Consider the following 15,144-nt stretch of genomic DNA (forward strand, 5'->3'; position numbering starts at 1 on the left):
ACGTTGGCTTTTTGTAGATAGCCATTTTCTTCTATTATAAGTTTCTTCAGAATGACTTGATCCACTGACGGCATCCAGAGGTATAAATAGTAGGTACCCCAGCATTTTAGCATCAGTTCATCAGCACATATGATGCTAATAACTTGTTCTGTTGTTCAAATGTATTGTGCATGTAAGACAACCACCCACCCACTTGCCCAAAAATTTTCAGTCTGCAATTTTTTTGTACAAATTCTTTCCATCATTGTGTAAATCTTATAACTCCGATGTGACAGTAGCCTGTTCTGGCTGCCAGAAGTCAGACCAGTCAACTCCAGCAACTCAGATAATTGGTCTCAGAGTTGTTCTTTGGGAAAATCAGGTAGAATGTAGTTGGAGGTAACAAATCAGTTCTCTAGGGAGTGTACAGTGTGAGGCCACACATTGTCATGCAGAAGGATAATCTTCTTCCCTGCAATGCATGATGGAACATGCAATGAGTGTGAAAGAAGTGTGGAAGGCCAAAGAAGCTCAAGCAGAAAACAACCCGCTGTGTTTAAGAAGACAACACCCATATCTTGATGCATTTCCTCATAAGGATGGATTAGGTCTGCAACCATATCTATTTTGTAGGGGAAGAAAATCCATGTAACAGCTTTAGCTTTTCTTTAAATTTTTAACCTTTTTTTAATTTTTTTGCAGACCAGTTTCAGGAAATTGTATTTCCAATTTCACTGCTGTATAATGCACCAGAATGATGCCACAACATGCACAGTAGTCAGAACTCTTGAAACTACTGTCTTTAGCATCCAACCATAGTGCAAATGCAAAGCAGTAGATAACGAACATACACCAAGGAACCAAAACATTATGGCCACAGTCCAGTGCACGGAATGTCATCTGGTGCTGGAGCTGCTGCAGACACACGAGGATGTATGGAAGTTACAAGAATGGAGCAGAGACAAATGGGGTTTCAGTGACAATAAGGGCTCCACATGGCAAAATACACTGACAAACAACTTTGAGAAAGGACAGAACGTTATGACCCAGCGCCCAGGAAAAGCATCTCACAAACAGCTACCGTTGTTGGCTTTCCACACGGTACTGTAGTTAGGGTATATGGAAAAATCGTTGCAGAACAGTGAATCTGTGAATAGGTGACAAGGTTTCTGATGTCTACTCCTCATCACATAAAATGGAGGCTTGGCCACTCTGTAAAGCAGGATAGGCGACTATTTGTGCCAGATCTGAGGACAGAGTACACTGATGGTGCACGCACAACTGTTACAGACCGCATTGCTCAGAGCACACTGTCGAACCTGGGGATCCGCAGCAGATGACCACAAAATATTACTGCAGAAGTTGGACCATTATGGAGTAAGGGGAGTAGCTTACAATTGGTTCGCCTCTTACTTTAAGAACAGAAAGCAGAGGGTAATTCTCCGCAATATTGAGAGTGGTAGTGATGTTCAGTCCCAATGGGGCACTGTTAAGTGGGGCGTTCCCCAAGGGTCGGTGCTGGGGCCACTGCTGTTTCTTATTTATATAAATGATATGCCTTCTAGTATTAGAGGTGATTCAAAAATATTTCTGTTTGCTGATGACACCAGCTTGATAGTGAAGGATCTTGTGTGTAATATTGAAACAGTAACAAATAATTTAGTTCATGGAATAAGTTCATGGCTTGTGGAAAATAATTTGATGCTAAATCACAGTAAGACTCAGTTTTTACAGTTTCTAACTCACAATTCAACAAGAACTGACATTTTAATCAGACAGAATGGGCATGTTATAAGCGAGACGGAACAGTTCAAGTTCCTAGGCGTACGGATAGATAGTAAGCTGTTGTGGAAAGCCCATGTTCAGGATCTTGTTCAGAAACTAAATGCTGCTTTATTTACCATTAGAACAGTATCTGAAATAAGTGACACTTCAACACGAAAAGTAGTCTACTTCGCATATTTTCATACGCTTATGTCGTATGGTATTATTTTTTGGGGTAATTCTTCTGATTCAAAAAGGGTATTTTTGGCTCAAAAACGGGCTGTTCGAGCTATATGTGGTGTAAGTTCGAGAACCTCTTGTCGACCCCTATTCAATAGTCTGGGAATCCTGACATTGCCCTCACAGTATATATTTTCTTTAATGTCGTTTGTTGTTAGCAATATTAGCCTATTCCCAAGCGTTAGCAGCTTTCACTCAGTTAATACTAGGCAGAAATCCAATCTGCATGTGGAATCCACTTCCTTGACTCTTGTGCAGAAAGGAGTGCAGTATTCTGCTGCATCCATTTTCAATAAGCTACCACAAGAACTCAAAAATCTTAGCAGTAGCCCAAACTCTTTTAAGTCTAAACTGAAGAGTTTCCTCATGGCTCACTCCTTCTATTCTGTCGAGTAGCTCCTGGAAGAGCTAAAAAATTAAGCAAATTCCAGTGTTACATTGTTGATTGTCTTCATTTAAACTTATGACTTGTCACCTGAATATGTTTTTCTTTTCTATATTTCATTTTATCTGTTTCTAATATCGTGTTATAATTTCATGTATTGACTCGTTCCATGACCATGGAGATTTCTCCTTAATTTGGTCCCACGGAACAATAAATAAATAAATAAAATAAAATAAATGATCACTATATACCTGCAATGACATCAATAACAACTGCAGAGGGAATGGGATTGTCGAAAATGGACCTTGGGTCAATGGAAATGTGTTGCCTAATGAAATGAATCACATTTCTTGTTACACCAGGTTGAGGCTTATTTGCAGATATGCTGTCATCTAGGCGCTGTCAATAATGGTTGCAGTAGACACTGGGTCATTGAGACTGGACTGTAGATCAATGGAAACATGTAGTCTAGTCAAGTGAATCACTTTTCTTGATACACTTAGTAGACACTCATCCAATCATTGTCAATAACAGTTGGGAGTGGGTGTCAGATCATCGAGCTCAGGCTGTGGTTCAATGGGAATGTGTCACCTAATCGAGTGAATCATGTTTCTCGTTATACCGTTTTTACACTCATTTGCAGATACGCCACCATTATGGCAAAAGGCTGCTCGAAACGTGCACCACGCCACAGTAGTAGGTCAGTGGGCACAGTGTAGTGCTATCGGGGTGTGACGAAGCAAGCTGGGATATTTTTACTTCCCCCCTCTTGTTTTGCCATCTGCCTACTTAAATTTGTTTTTTTTTTTTCAATTTTAACTAATTACCATTAAAATACTTCAATATAATCTGCATTTTCATACAAGAGAAAGATTGGCCCTTAGTTTTAGAGAATATAACACCAGATCTAATTTTGTGCTTAGTCTTAGGTACGTAATTGCTTTTCTAATTTATTTAGACTATTCCTAGTTAGTATCCTTTGTTATAGGGTGAAATCAGTAATTGTTTCGTAACTTAAATTCTATTGCTGACATATAAATAAATATAAATTCTGTACTAATTATAAACATTTCGAAGACAAAACAATAGCACTCTTAAAGTATCTATTTGGTTCTAGTCAAAAATGTGTTAGCAAAACCTGGCCTTAATTAATTCCTAAGTAATTAACAGTTTTGTCAAAAGTATTGTTTGCATAACTATATATGTTAATTTCATTATTTAAACAAATAATTCAGCCTAACTTTTGTAGTAGAAGAAACTGTTAAAAGAATCAATTTTTCGATGCATTCAATTAATCGAATGAGTTAAGTTTTAATTGTAATTTCTGTAAAATTAACTTCAAACAATGTGTAGTTTCAGTACCTAGAATTGTGAGGATATATAAGGACCCAGTTTTTGGTCACGAGACAGTTAGTCCACGGCCATGTTTCAGATGAGAAACTGTGTTGGTCAGAACAACAACTATGCATCAACTTAACAGTGAAATAAGGCTGTGTGTTAAAAGCAATGACAGTGTCTGTTCAATTTATTTGAAAGACTGCGAACTGTGTGGTTAGGCTTTTACTGCTCTTAGATGTTCAACAGTAAACTATTGTAGCAGTATGTGGATGTTCACCTGCAATCTGTTAAGAGGCTTATGGAAAGTTTAATCAATAGTGCAATGGCCATATAACTGTGTAATATTGGGTGGTTGTGAACAGTGAAATTAAGTACTGTGAAACGCAACAGTGCATCTGTCGCCTACATCATTTACAGTAGACAGTACTGCATGTCCACCTCCTATTTTTTCAGCCAGTATCACAACATAGTACATCAAAACTGAGGACAACAAACGAAGAAACAAAGAAGGCAAACCATCACAGGGGGACTTTCACCTGGGCTTCTATGGAACATACAGTAGTAATTAAAGGCACCATGACAGCTTTGGACTACATGAATATCATTACAGACTACCTACATCCTTTTATGCTAGAAAGCTTTGGACGGCAATGTCATCTTCCAGCAGGATAAATGTTTGTTCAGGACAGAATCATGCGGCAGTGGTTCGAGGAGTATGACAGAGAACTCATGCTAATGTTTTGCCATCAAATTTACTTATCTGAACCCCTTGGAACACGTCTGGGATACTACTGGTGCCAGTTCGACACCCATAAACTAGCAGCCCATAATTGACAGGAATTGCATGATCTTTGTGTAGGCATCTGGTGTTGTATACTGCTGGAAACCTATGAAGGATCTGTCAAATGCCATGCAGAATTCCTGCTGTATTGATTTCAAAATATGAGACAACATGCAATTAAGCAGATGTTCATAAAGTTTTAACTTGTCTTGTTACACCAGGTTGATGCTTATTTGCAGATATGCTGTCATCCAGGCACTGTCAATAATGGTTGCACTAGACACTGGATCATATCAACTTAGATTTCACCAATTTCAATGAGAAACCAGAAAAATCACACAAGTTTGGTCTGACTTATGGGACACAACTCAGCTTTCTGGTGAGTGGTAAACATTACTCTCTCCATTGCTTATTTTATCATCTGGCTCGTTTAGTAGTTGCTTGTGCCACAACTGAACCAACAGTGTGTGTGGAACATATGGTCGCTAACATTACAAATGGCACACACCTGCAGCCCAGACAGGGCAGCTTCCCTGACCCAGGCGCCAATGTCTCCTCTGCTGTCCAGGGTGTACTCTGAGAGGCCAGTCAGAAAGCACTCCAGTACTTCCTCCATTAAAGTACGGCTAGCTGTAATGAAGTGAGAATAAGGTTTTTTTTTATTTTTTTTTTTATCTAGTACACATTTTAATGGGCACTCATGCAATCATTCATTCATTCATTCATTCAGTCATTCATCGTGTTCTGTAAATCCCATTGTGAAGGAGAGCAATGTGACAATACAAAATCAGGCACAATAAATATGACACAAAAGTCTTGTAACGTTACTGAGCTGGAATTAAGTCTCTTGAAGTCTCATAATATTTCTTCTTGGACCATCATCAATGGACTGGATGAACATTTCTTCTTTCTGTATATCTTAAAATTGTGCCTGTTGTTTTTGTGTTCTATGCACAGATCAAGACAAATTTATGTTACTGTTTTTCTTTTATTCAGCTGTGAAATTTATTGCCTTGCATACATTATTAAACAAATTTATGGCTTTACTGGTGCCTTTACTGTCATCTTTGAGTAAAATTTGGGTATCATCTACATATCTTTTGCAGTATACTATGCTTTTTAAGCAGTGCTCCTAGCTGTTGAATATTTCCTGTTCTAAATGGTTTAAGAAAATGTCTGTTGTTGTGCCAGAAATGGTTGAGGCTATGGATAGTCCATCTGGTTGTTGATAAATGCTACCATTGAAAGCAAAGCAGTAGTTGTTGTTGAGGATTATTCCTAGTAATTCTTTAAATTCAATAATTTTTTTGCTTTATTAAGTTGTTCTTTATTACTGCAAGGATACTGGAGTACAGAGTTACGATGTCTAGTGATATAAAATGGGCACGATATGGAATGTTTATTTCTTTTACTTCAGTGACTAGTGCGTAATTTACAGTATACGTTTTTCCATATATGAAATACATTTTTAGGAAATGATTGAGCTTACAGGACATCCTTTCTTGTGTAGCTTAGGTTTGGATCTTAATAGTGGAATGATGTACCTTCACTCATGATGCATGCGAATTCAGAGAGCATGCGTCCATACAGTTTACAGGCCTGCTTACAGAGGTCACCTTGGTCAGTCCCATGGCACTCTCTGGTGAGCTATCAGAGAACAGCATTATTTCATTGGTCACAAATGAGTATTTAATGAAGGAGAGTTAAAGCTGTTAAACAAGGGTTTAAAATATAACACAAAAGAAAATCTGTCAGACAAGATACTCCAGCAGCTCATACTGACAACAAAGAATGCAACAGACATTGTAAAACTAAACGGCAATGAAATATCTGCCATGGGTTGCAAACTAAAAGGAAGTAGTGAAGTATGAAGATAACCATAAACATATTCAAAAACAGTACGCAGTATAAATAAAAAACTTAGAGAGAAACTCAGGCACTAACTTTAAAATCAGATAAAAGCTACACAATTGTCACTATGAAAGAAATAGAATACACAGAGTAAACTCTACAACTCTTTGCACAAAACAATATAGTATAATTCAATAAAGATCCAACAAAACAATTCCATAGCAAAATCAAAGGCCACTTAAGAAAATCATATTTCTTACTGACAGAATATGAAAAGAAATACATCACCTGTACTCTCCATTATGATTCCAACCTAAGGTATGCAAGGAAGGACGTTCTCTCAGTGAGAAACTTGAAACATTCAGCACAGGGCAAGAGAATGTAGAGGAACTCTGGTTCAAGTGTAAAATAATAGTTGACCACGCACGGGATAGATATGTGCCAAGAACAATAGTTCATAATGGGTGGGAACCTCCTTGGTAACAGCCACTGTGAAGAAACTTCTAAGTAAACAGAGATTACTGTATAATAGGTGTAAAACAAAGTGTAGGGCTATAGATAGAGAGATGTTGAATAAAACACGTTTGGGTGTCAAGAGAGCAATGTGTGATGCCGTCAATGATTACTGTAGCAGAATATTGTCAAGTGATCCTTCACATAACCCAAAGAAATTCTGATATGCAAAGGCTGTTAGTGGCACCAAAGTTAGTGTCCAGTCCCTGGCGAATGAGACAGGAACTGAAAGTGGAGGTAGCAAAGCAAAAGCTGAAATGCTTAACTCCATTTTCAAGTGTTCCTTTACAAAGGAAAACCCAGGAGAATTGCCCCAATTTAATCCTCTTACCACTGAAAAGATGAATGAAGTAATTACTAGTGTCAGTGGTGTTGAGAAACAGCTGAAATCGTTAAACGTTAAGAAAACTCCAGGCTCCAATGGAATACCTGTCAGATTCTATGCTGAATTTGTGACTGAGTTAGCCCCTCTTCTAACTGTAATCTAAAGTGGATTCCTCAGACAAAAAACCATGCCCAGTTCTTCAAAAACGGCATAGTCACACCTGTCTACAAGAAGGGTAGTAGAAGTGATCCACACAATTATTGTCCAATATCCTTGACATCAATTAGTTGAAGACTCTTAGAACGTATTCTGAGCGCAAACATAATGTGGTATCTTGAACATAATAGCAAAATTTTGGATCAAGGCAACCATGTAGATGTGGTATTTCTTGATATCTGAAAAGCATCTGACTCAGTACCATACCTATGCTTATTGTCAAAAGTGTGATCACATGGGGTATCAAGTGAAATTTGTTACTGCGTTGAGGACTTTTTAGTAGTGACAACACAGCATGTCAGAGTCATCGTCAGATGTAGAAGTAACTTTGGGTGTGTCCCAGGGAAGTGCGTTGGGACCCCTGTTATTCATACTGTATGTTACTGGCTTTGCAGACAATATTAATAGCAAAATTAGACTTTTCGCGGAGTTGGCGGTTATCTATAATGAAATACTATCAAAAAGATAGTCTGATCTAGATAAGATTTCAACATTGTGCAGAAATTGGAAGTATGCTCTTCAAAAATGTAAAATATTTCACTTCACAAAATGAAAAAAGTAGTATCCTATGGCTATAATATCAATGAGTCACTGTTGGAATTGGCCAACTCATGCAAATACCTGATTGCAACACTTTGTAGGGATATGAAATGGAATGATCACATAGGTTCAGTCGTGGGTAAATCAGGTAATCAACTTCGGTTTATTGGTAGAATGTTAGGGAAGTGCAACCAGTCTACAAAGCAGATTGCTTACAAATCACTCATGCAACCAGTTCTAGAATATTGGTCAAGTGCATGGGAGCCGTACTGGATAGAACTAACAGGGGACACTGAACATATACAGAGAAGGGCAGCAAGAATGGTCGCGGATTTGTTTAATCCACGGAAGAGTGTCAAAGAGAACAAGACGTTTATTAATAAAGTTTCAAGAAGCAGCTTTAAATGTTTACTCCATAAATGTACTACAGCCCCATATGTATCAGGCACTGACGACTGCGCAGTTGAGCACCCCACAAACCAAACATCGTCATCACCACATATGTATCGATCACATTTTGATAGTGAGGATAAGGTTAGAATAATTACTGCATGCACAGAGGCATTCAAACAATCATTCTTCCCATGCTCCATAAGTGAATGGAACAGGAAGAAACTCTGGCACAATGGGATGTATCCTCTGCTATGCACCTAACGGTGGTTTGCAGAGTATAGGTGTAGATGCCGATGTAGTTAACAGTATTAACAGCCACGGATGCAAAATATCTCACAAGCTCAATCAGTTCCTAAAATGTATTTCACATATGAAACAACATATACTGCAAAAACAATAACACAATAGTCATTGAAATAAAAGAAATAAAAATTCGAGATGGTGCCCATTTCATATCACTAGGCATCACAAACCTGTATTCCAATAGCCTTGTTAAAGAAGCCATTGCAGTAATGAAAAACAACTTACTAAAGCACAAAAAGTGTTCACAAGCTGAAATTACTGAATTTATAGTTACTAGGAATAATGCCCAACAACAACTACTTTGTATTCATGGTAACATTTATCAACAACCAGATGGAGTGACTACCCACAGCCTCATCCCCGGCACTATAGTAGACACTTTCTTAAGCCACATAAAGCAGAAAATATTTAATAGCCAGGAACACACTGCTTAAAAAATATAGTATATTACAAAAGATATGTAGATGATATCTTAATGTAACTCAAAGGTGACAATAAAGACACCAATAACATCATAAATTTGTTTAATAATGTAGACGAGACAATAAATTTCATAGCTGAATAAAAGAAAAACAGTGGCATTAATTTACTATATTGTTGCATAGAAAACAAAAACAACAGGCACAATTGTAAGATGGACAGAAAAAAAGAAACTCTAGCAACACAATCTGTGCTACATCATGTCTCCCAGATGTACACAATAAAGCTGCATACGACATGATGATACATATAGAAAACAAAATCCCAATGAACAAAGAGCAAAGGGTTAAATATCATTAAGCAAATTGTGGTGGCCAACGACTTCCACTGCTCAATGATAGATAGTATGCACAGAGAAATAAAGAAAGAATGAAATTCCTGGTTCTTTACAAGGAACCAATAATACAATCAAATGTTTGTCTAGCTTACCTTATGTAGGGAACATTTCTGAAAAAACAGCAAACCTACTTAAGTGACATAAAGTGAAAGTAGCTATCTCTACAAACAACAACACAAACTAGTCCACATCTTAAACAATAAAAAAGATAAATTCTCAGACTCGGGAATATAAAAAATAACATGTAAAACTTGATCAAGCTACTACATAGGACAAACTGGCAGGACTTCTCAAATTAGAGGACACTGAGCACATCAGCTGTTACACAGAAACAATTTACAAATCAGCAATAGCAACACACATAAGAATGCTGAACACCCTTTCAAAAACATAGAAAAAGATCTTAAGATACTCCACAACTTTCAAAAATCTCATACAATGGATCTAATGGAGGAACCTGAAATTCTTGTACACCACAAAAAACAAAGAGAAAAAATTCTCAGTGACAAACTAGATAGTGAATCAGTTAATTTCTTCAAATGTTTCTCCTATATATGACAACTGTAACAATTTTCACAAATATGAACATTTCCTCATAGTGTCATAATACATTTGTTGCAAGATTTGTAAACAAACAGTGTAAGTGACGATTTGTGTGTTGGATATTCTGTATAAAGGAGGAGGCACAATACCTGTAAGTAGACAAACAAAATATCATTTCTAACATTATCCTTTAAAAACATACACAGATTCATTTTGTCCGATTTTATGATTGCAGTCTAACTTCAAAAAGAAGCAAGAGAGACAGAAAATCACACATGCAAACATTACCAAAAATATTCATGTAAACAAATTCAACAAATACACTCGAAAATGAGAATAAATTCTTGAAACATATTGTGCTAAGAATAAAAAAAAATAAGTAAGTGATGCAGTTTTCATTATTTAAATCATGAATGACATAGTTACAGGCTTTCCTGAAACATTTAATATGAGAAATGAAATTAAGAACACTATTTTTACATCTAGTACTGTGACTGTGAATTGCAGAGTTTGTCCTATATTTACTCTTACTATTAATCAAAATACCATTAGAGGATGCATGTCTTGGAAAATATGTGTAAAAATCCCTGTCTCCCTGAAGCACACTTCTTGGAATAAATACTTATTTGACTGTAGTTGCAATGCCACAGCAGATTATGCTGTTGGGCAGAACTGAGTGAAAGCTCTGCACAATGAAAAAGATTTTTACGTGTAAAGCAGGCAAAACTAACTCTTTTGCTAATTTACACAATTACTGGTGTCACCTCACTTTACTATTCACCTGACAGGCCTTGTAGCCTAGAGGCAGGTGAAGATCCTAAACGTAAAAACTAAACTAAACTCTGCCCGAAGAGGCAATGAAGGCCCAACAGTACTGACCGGCTGCCATGTCATCCTCAGCCCACAAACATCACTGGATGCGGGTACGGAGGGTAATGTGGTCAGTACACTGCTCTTCTGGCTGTATGTTAGTTTACAAGAGTGGAACTGCTACTTCTCAGTCAAGTAACTCCTCAGTTTGCCTCAGAAGGTTTGAGTGCACCCCGCTTGCCAATAGCATTCGCCAAACCCAAACGGTCGCTCATCCAAGTGCAATAAAATCCCATACTGTCTTTAACTTGGTCTTCGCCGCTCAATGACAAGAGAGTTCGCAAGGAAATTTTGAAAAGTGCATCAAAAAGCATAATGGCCATAACTGAATATAATACCATAACAAATTTTGTACTGTCATTATAATAAATTAGAAAAATGTTGAGCAAATACTTTTTGACTTGCCCCATATAATCTACATTACTCATCCATGGAACATATGCCACATCAGATTGGACAATTTCATTATTATTTCTGGTTGTGTGTACACCATGTTTTATTACAGCCAAAAATTTCCTATATCATACAGATTCTTCTGATTCCGGGAGCTCATATTTTCTCTTTCAATTTAGTGTTGTTCTCTCTCCATCCCTTTTACTGAGTGTAATACATGCAACTTACTAAACCTCCTCAAGTATACTAGTGTGTAATACTCACACGAATATTCTTACATGGCTGTCTCAGTCTCTTTACGGATCTGTCAACACAATTTTCTTATGAATGATAAACTGTGTTATTTCAGAAGAGCTCATGGAAGAACATAAAAGGGTGGAGCAAAAATATTAATAAACAGTGCAGATTTTACCTTCCTATAACTGCAGGAAATCAGAAGCTAAAGTCTCAAAACATGAACAATTAATTACACGAGCTTCACAATTACCTTGCATAACTCCTTGTACTCCAACAGTCTTGACAACAGCTGTGATTGCATTTATGGCATCTCTCCTACTTTCCGACCACTTTAATGTTGAATCTGTGATGTGGCAACAGTGTACCAAAGCTGTTAGAACGTCTGCCACCTTACCATTCATCATGAACTTCGGCAATGAACCTGGGGCAAAAGTGAAGTGTGTCACTATATAGCTCATACTGTTTTGCAGTTATCAGAAAATACCAACTGTGTTCCAAAAACAGTACTGCACAAGATAATTAAAAAAAAAATTACAGTGATTACAAGTGGCTACAACTATCTAATGCATATAACATGTCAATACGAATTACAAAAAGTGTAAAACAAACATCAAAATTGTCATGGTTGTACAAGTGCTGTGAACAGGAAGCTGGCACATGCACACTGAGGCAAATATGAAAAGTTCTGTGTTGTTTGTGAAAATGACCATAATAGCAATTCTGGAGTGATGAAACTCCATAGCCCACGCTCATGTCAGATCACATGCAACAGTGATCAGACTATTTGCCAGAACAGTGCAATGAAAACATTTTTCAAGATAAATTTTGATGACAGTCACTAGCTGGTAATTTTTACTATAGATCTACTGAGAGTGAATCAAATATAAACCGAAATTTTGTAATGAGTTTATTTAAGCTCCAGAAAAATTCAAAAACACAAATTTATTTTTCTACATAGTCTCCAAATGGGGGGGGGAGGGGAGAAAAACATTTTTCCCTGTGGATAGGCAGTTTCTTGATACGGCCTTCATACAAGAACACGGTTGTGGCAGCAGCCAATCGCGCACAAATTCTTCAACAAAGCCTCTCTCGCCAAATGTGTCCTCCGTCTGCTTTCTTTAGTGTTCCAAACAAATGAAAATTGCAGGGCAACAAGTTCGAACTGTAGGGAAGATGTTTTAATGTGGTCCAGAACAATTACTGAATTTTTTGTTGAGTTCGGGCAGCTGTGTGGGGTTGAGTGTTGTCATGGAGCACAATCATTCTCACAGATTTGAAATGTGAACATTTTTTGATGGTATGAATGTTTTGTTGGTCCAAAAATGTGCAATAATATGCATCATATGTGGAAAAAATCAATTAGAAGAACTCCTTTAAAATCAGAAAAGACTGTTCAAAAACCTTTCTCAGTCATGCTGGTCATTGGGTAACATTCTTCATTGTTTCTTGTCCTCATAAAAATTTGTTGTGTCATGCTAACACTTTACTCTTTCTGAGGGTGTTGTCCCCAAACTGTGCTGCAAGTCTTTTCAAAATTTTGGATGGTTTTACACCCTCTGACATGCAAAACTTGATTATAACACACTGTACAATAGATAACAGGCACCTCTTTGCTCTGACATTGTGATGTGACTAAAGAAAAACCAAGACAATGTTCTAGCTGTGGAGAACAATCAGTGGAAACAAATGCAATGAGCAGAAGTCACACTGTTCTCCATTTGCAAAAAGGCAAGTAAAACAAACATTCCTGTTTATAGCTGATTCATCCAAAAATATTTGAAATTTCTGAATAGTCTGACACCTTTTAATTGCATTATGTATTAGCATTTACTCACAAACTACTAATCGCTTCATTTAAAATGTATATGTAATTGTTTGTAACCTTAATCTCTACGTACATGATTGAGAAACTAATATTTATTGCAAAATAATACAAGTGAAAATTAAATTGTTAAAAATTGTGCTCTTTCTTAACAAAATGTGATGTATACACAGAGCATTGACACGATTTCAAAACTCCATTATGTTTTTATATAAACATACTACAAATGTGGGATAAATTGTAAAATGCTCTGCTATGCTATGCTATTACAAATGTTCTGTGGGTCCACCAGTACCAGTATGAATAACATGTAATGATGGTTAAATTCAGCATAAACTTTACACAGTGTATCTGCTTTCACAGAAGTTATGGCGGCTGTTATTCTGTTCTTCACTTCTTGTATGTCATAAGGTCAAGGGGAGATGAACACACTTTCCTTCACATATACCCACAAGAAAAAAATTGCATAGGGTCAGGTCATGTGATCTTGGAAGCCAAGAATATGCAGTGTCTCGGTGTTCCGCGTGCCCTATCCAGAGTTGAGGCAGAGTGTCACTGAGAAACTGACATATGTTGATGTGCCACTGTGGTGGAGCTCCAGCCTGTTGCAAAATGAAGTTATCAGAGTCCTCCTGAAATTGTGAAAAAAGCCAATTCTCCAGTATTTGAAGATACCTCATTCCAGTCACAGTGTTTTCCTTTCAGAAGTGCAAGGTCAATGTGGACTCTTACTTCTGCAAAAGCATCCCGTCTTTTCAAATTGGAGATACCAACAACGTATGTTTTGGGTACAGGTGGATCAATGCCAAAAAGCTGACAAAAAGAATGCTGGACCGAAATCACCAACTCACTCTTTGCAAACTGCAGCACACAAAATGTCTTCTGTTGAGCTGACACCATCTTCTTCTGACTGACTGCAAACTGAGAAGATGCAATGACTGAAATCTAACAGCAATTTTATGAAATTCTAGGCCATGTCCATTCAAACAACACACATTTTCTTGCCGGCATGTGGCATGTTTCATAATTATTACCATCCAAAATCAGGTCATTATTTTCAAAACACCCTGTGTTACGTTTCAAGTTTTGTATTACTTGAAAATTAGCTCTACTCTGTGTATGTTACAAGAAATTTTGACTTTCTGAAATACAAAGTAATTTAAATTCAAATATATTCATAAATTTTTCAAGAAATATTGGTATGGGTGTCACAGAATTTGTAACAACAACATATAAATTTAATGACATTTATATTAAAATGATCTGTTTGTGAAACACTAATAGTTATTTACATAAACCACAAATATATATGAAAGAAAAGGGGACTTCTAAATAAATTGGAATGTCATCAAACACTGAAATACTGGAGAGGGTCAACTGTGAGCTCTCGTTGTATGTAATTTTTTCACTTCAATTCCATCCTGGACCCTGAGTGAAGAACATGTATTTTGCATAAATTATAAAACTGTGAGAAAGTGTTCTGACGCAGAACTGTTGTTGCAAACACATGAAGAATAAGAATTTAAGAAATCAGTTAAAATATGTTTGAATTATTTTATTTTTACGAACAGGAGTGGAGTATGTTGAGGTGAACGTGAAGCCGATAACTTCTCACAGCAAGGAATCATTTTTGACAACTGGGACACTGAAAGCAACATTTGCTGTTGGAAAGATGGTGCACTCAGCTAAGTGTGAAGCTGTTAACCTTATCTTAATGAGAAAATATTAAACTTTTTGAACTCTTCCTCTTATTTAAGATCAATTTTTAAATGCACGAGCTCCCAGTAGGATCATGTGACAATAAGTAGATGGTTTAATAAATTAACAATGAACA

General features: G+C 36.9%; 1 protein-coding gene across 1 annotated transcript in view; it reads right to left on the minus strand.

Moving 5' to 3' along the window:
- LOC126215339 (tubulin-specific chaperone D) overlaps positions 1-15,144 on the minus strand; it is a 196,441-nt gene that overhangs the window by 40,048 nt on the left and 141,249 nt on the right. The window contains exons 13-14 of the mRNA XM_049942023.1: positions 11,739-11,909; positions 4,996-5,117 (exon numbers count right to left, since the gene is read on the minus strand). Of these exons, the coding sequence (XP_049797980.1) occupies positions 4,996-5,117; positions 11,739-11,909 (293 nt within the window). The remainder of the gene's footprint in view (positions 1-4,995; positions 5,118-11,738; positions 11,910-15,144) is intronic.

Source organism: Schistocerca nitens, chromosome 12 (assembly GCF_023898315.1).
Source record: "Schistocerca nitens isolate TAMUIC-IGC-003100 chromosome 12, iqSchNite1.1, whole genome shotgun sequence".
NCBI classification, from domain to species: domain Eukaryota; kingdom Metazoa; phylum Arthropoda; class Insecta; order Orthoptera; family Acrididae; genus Schistocerca; species Schistocerca nitens.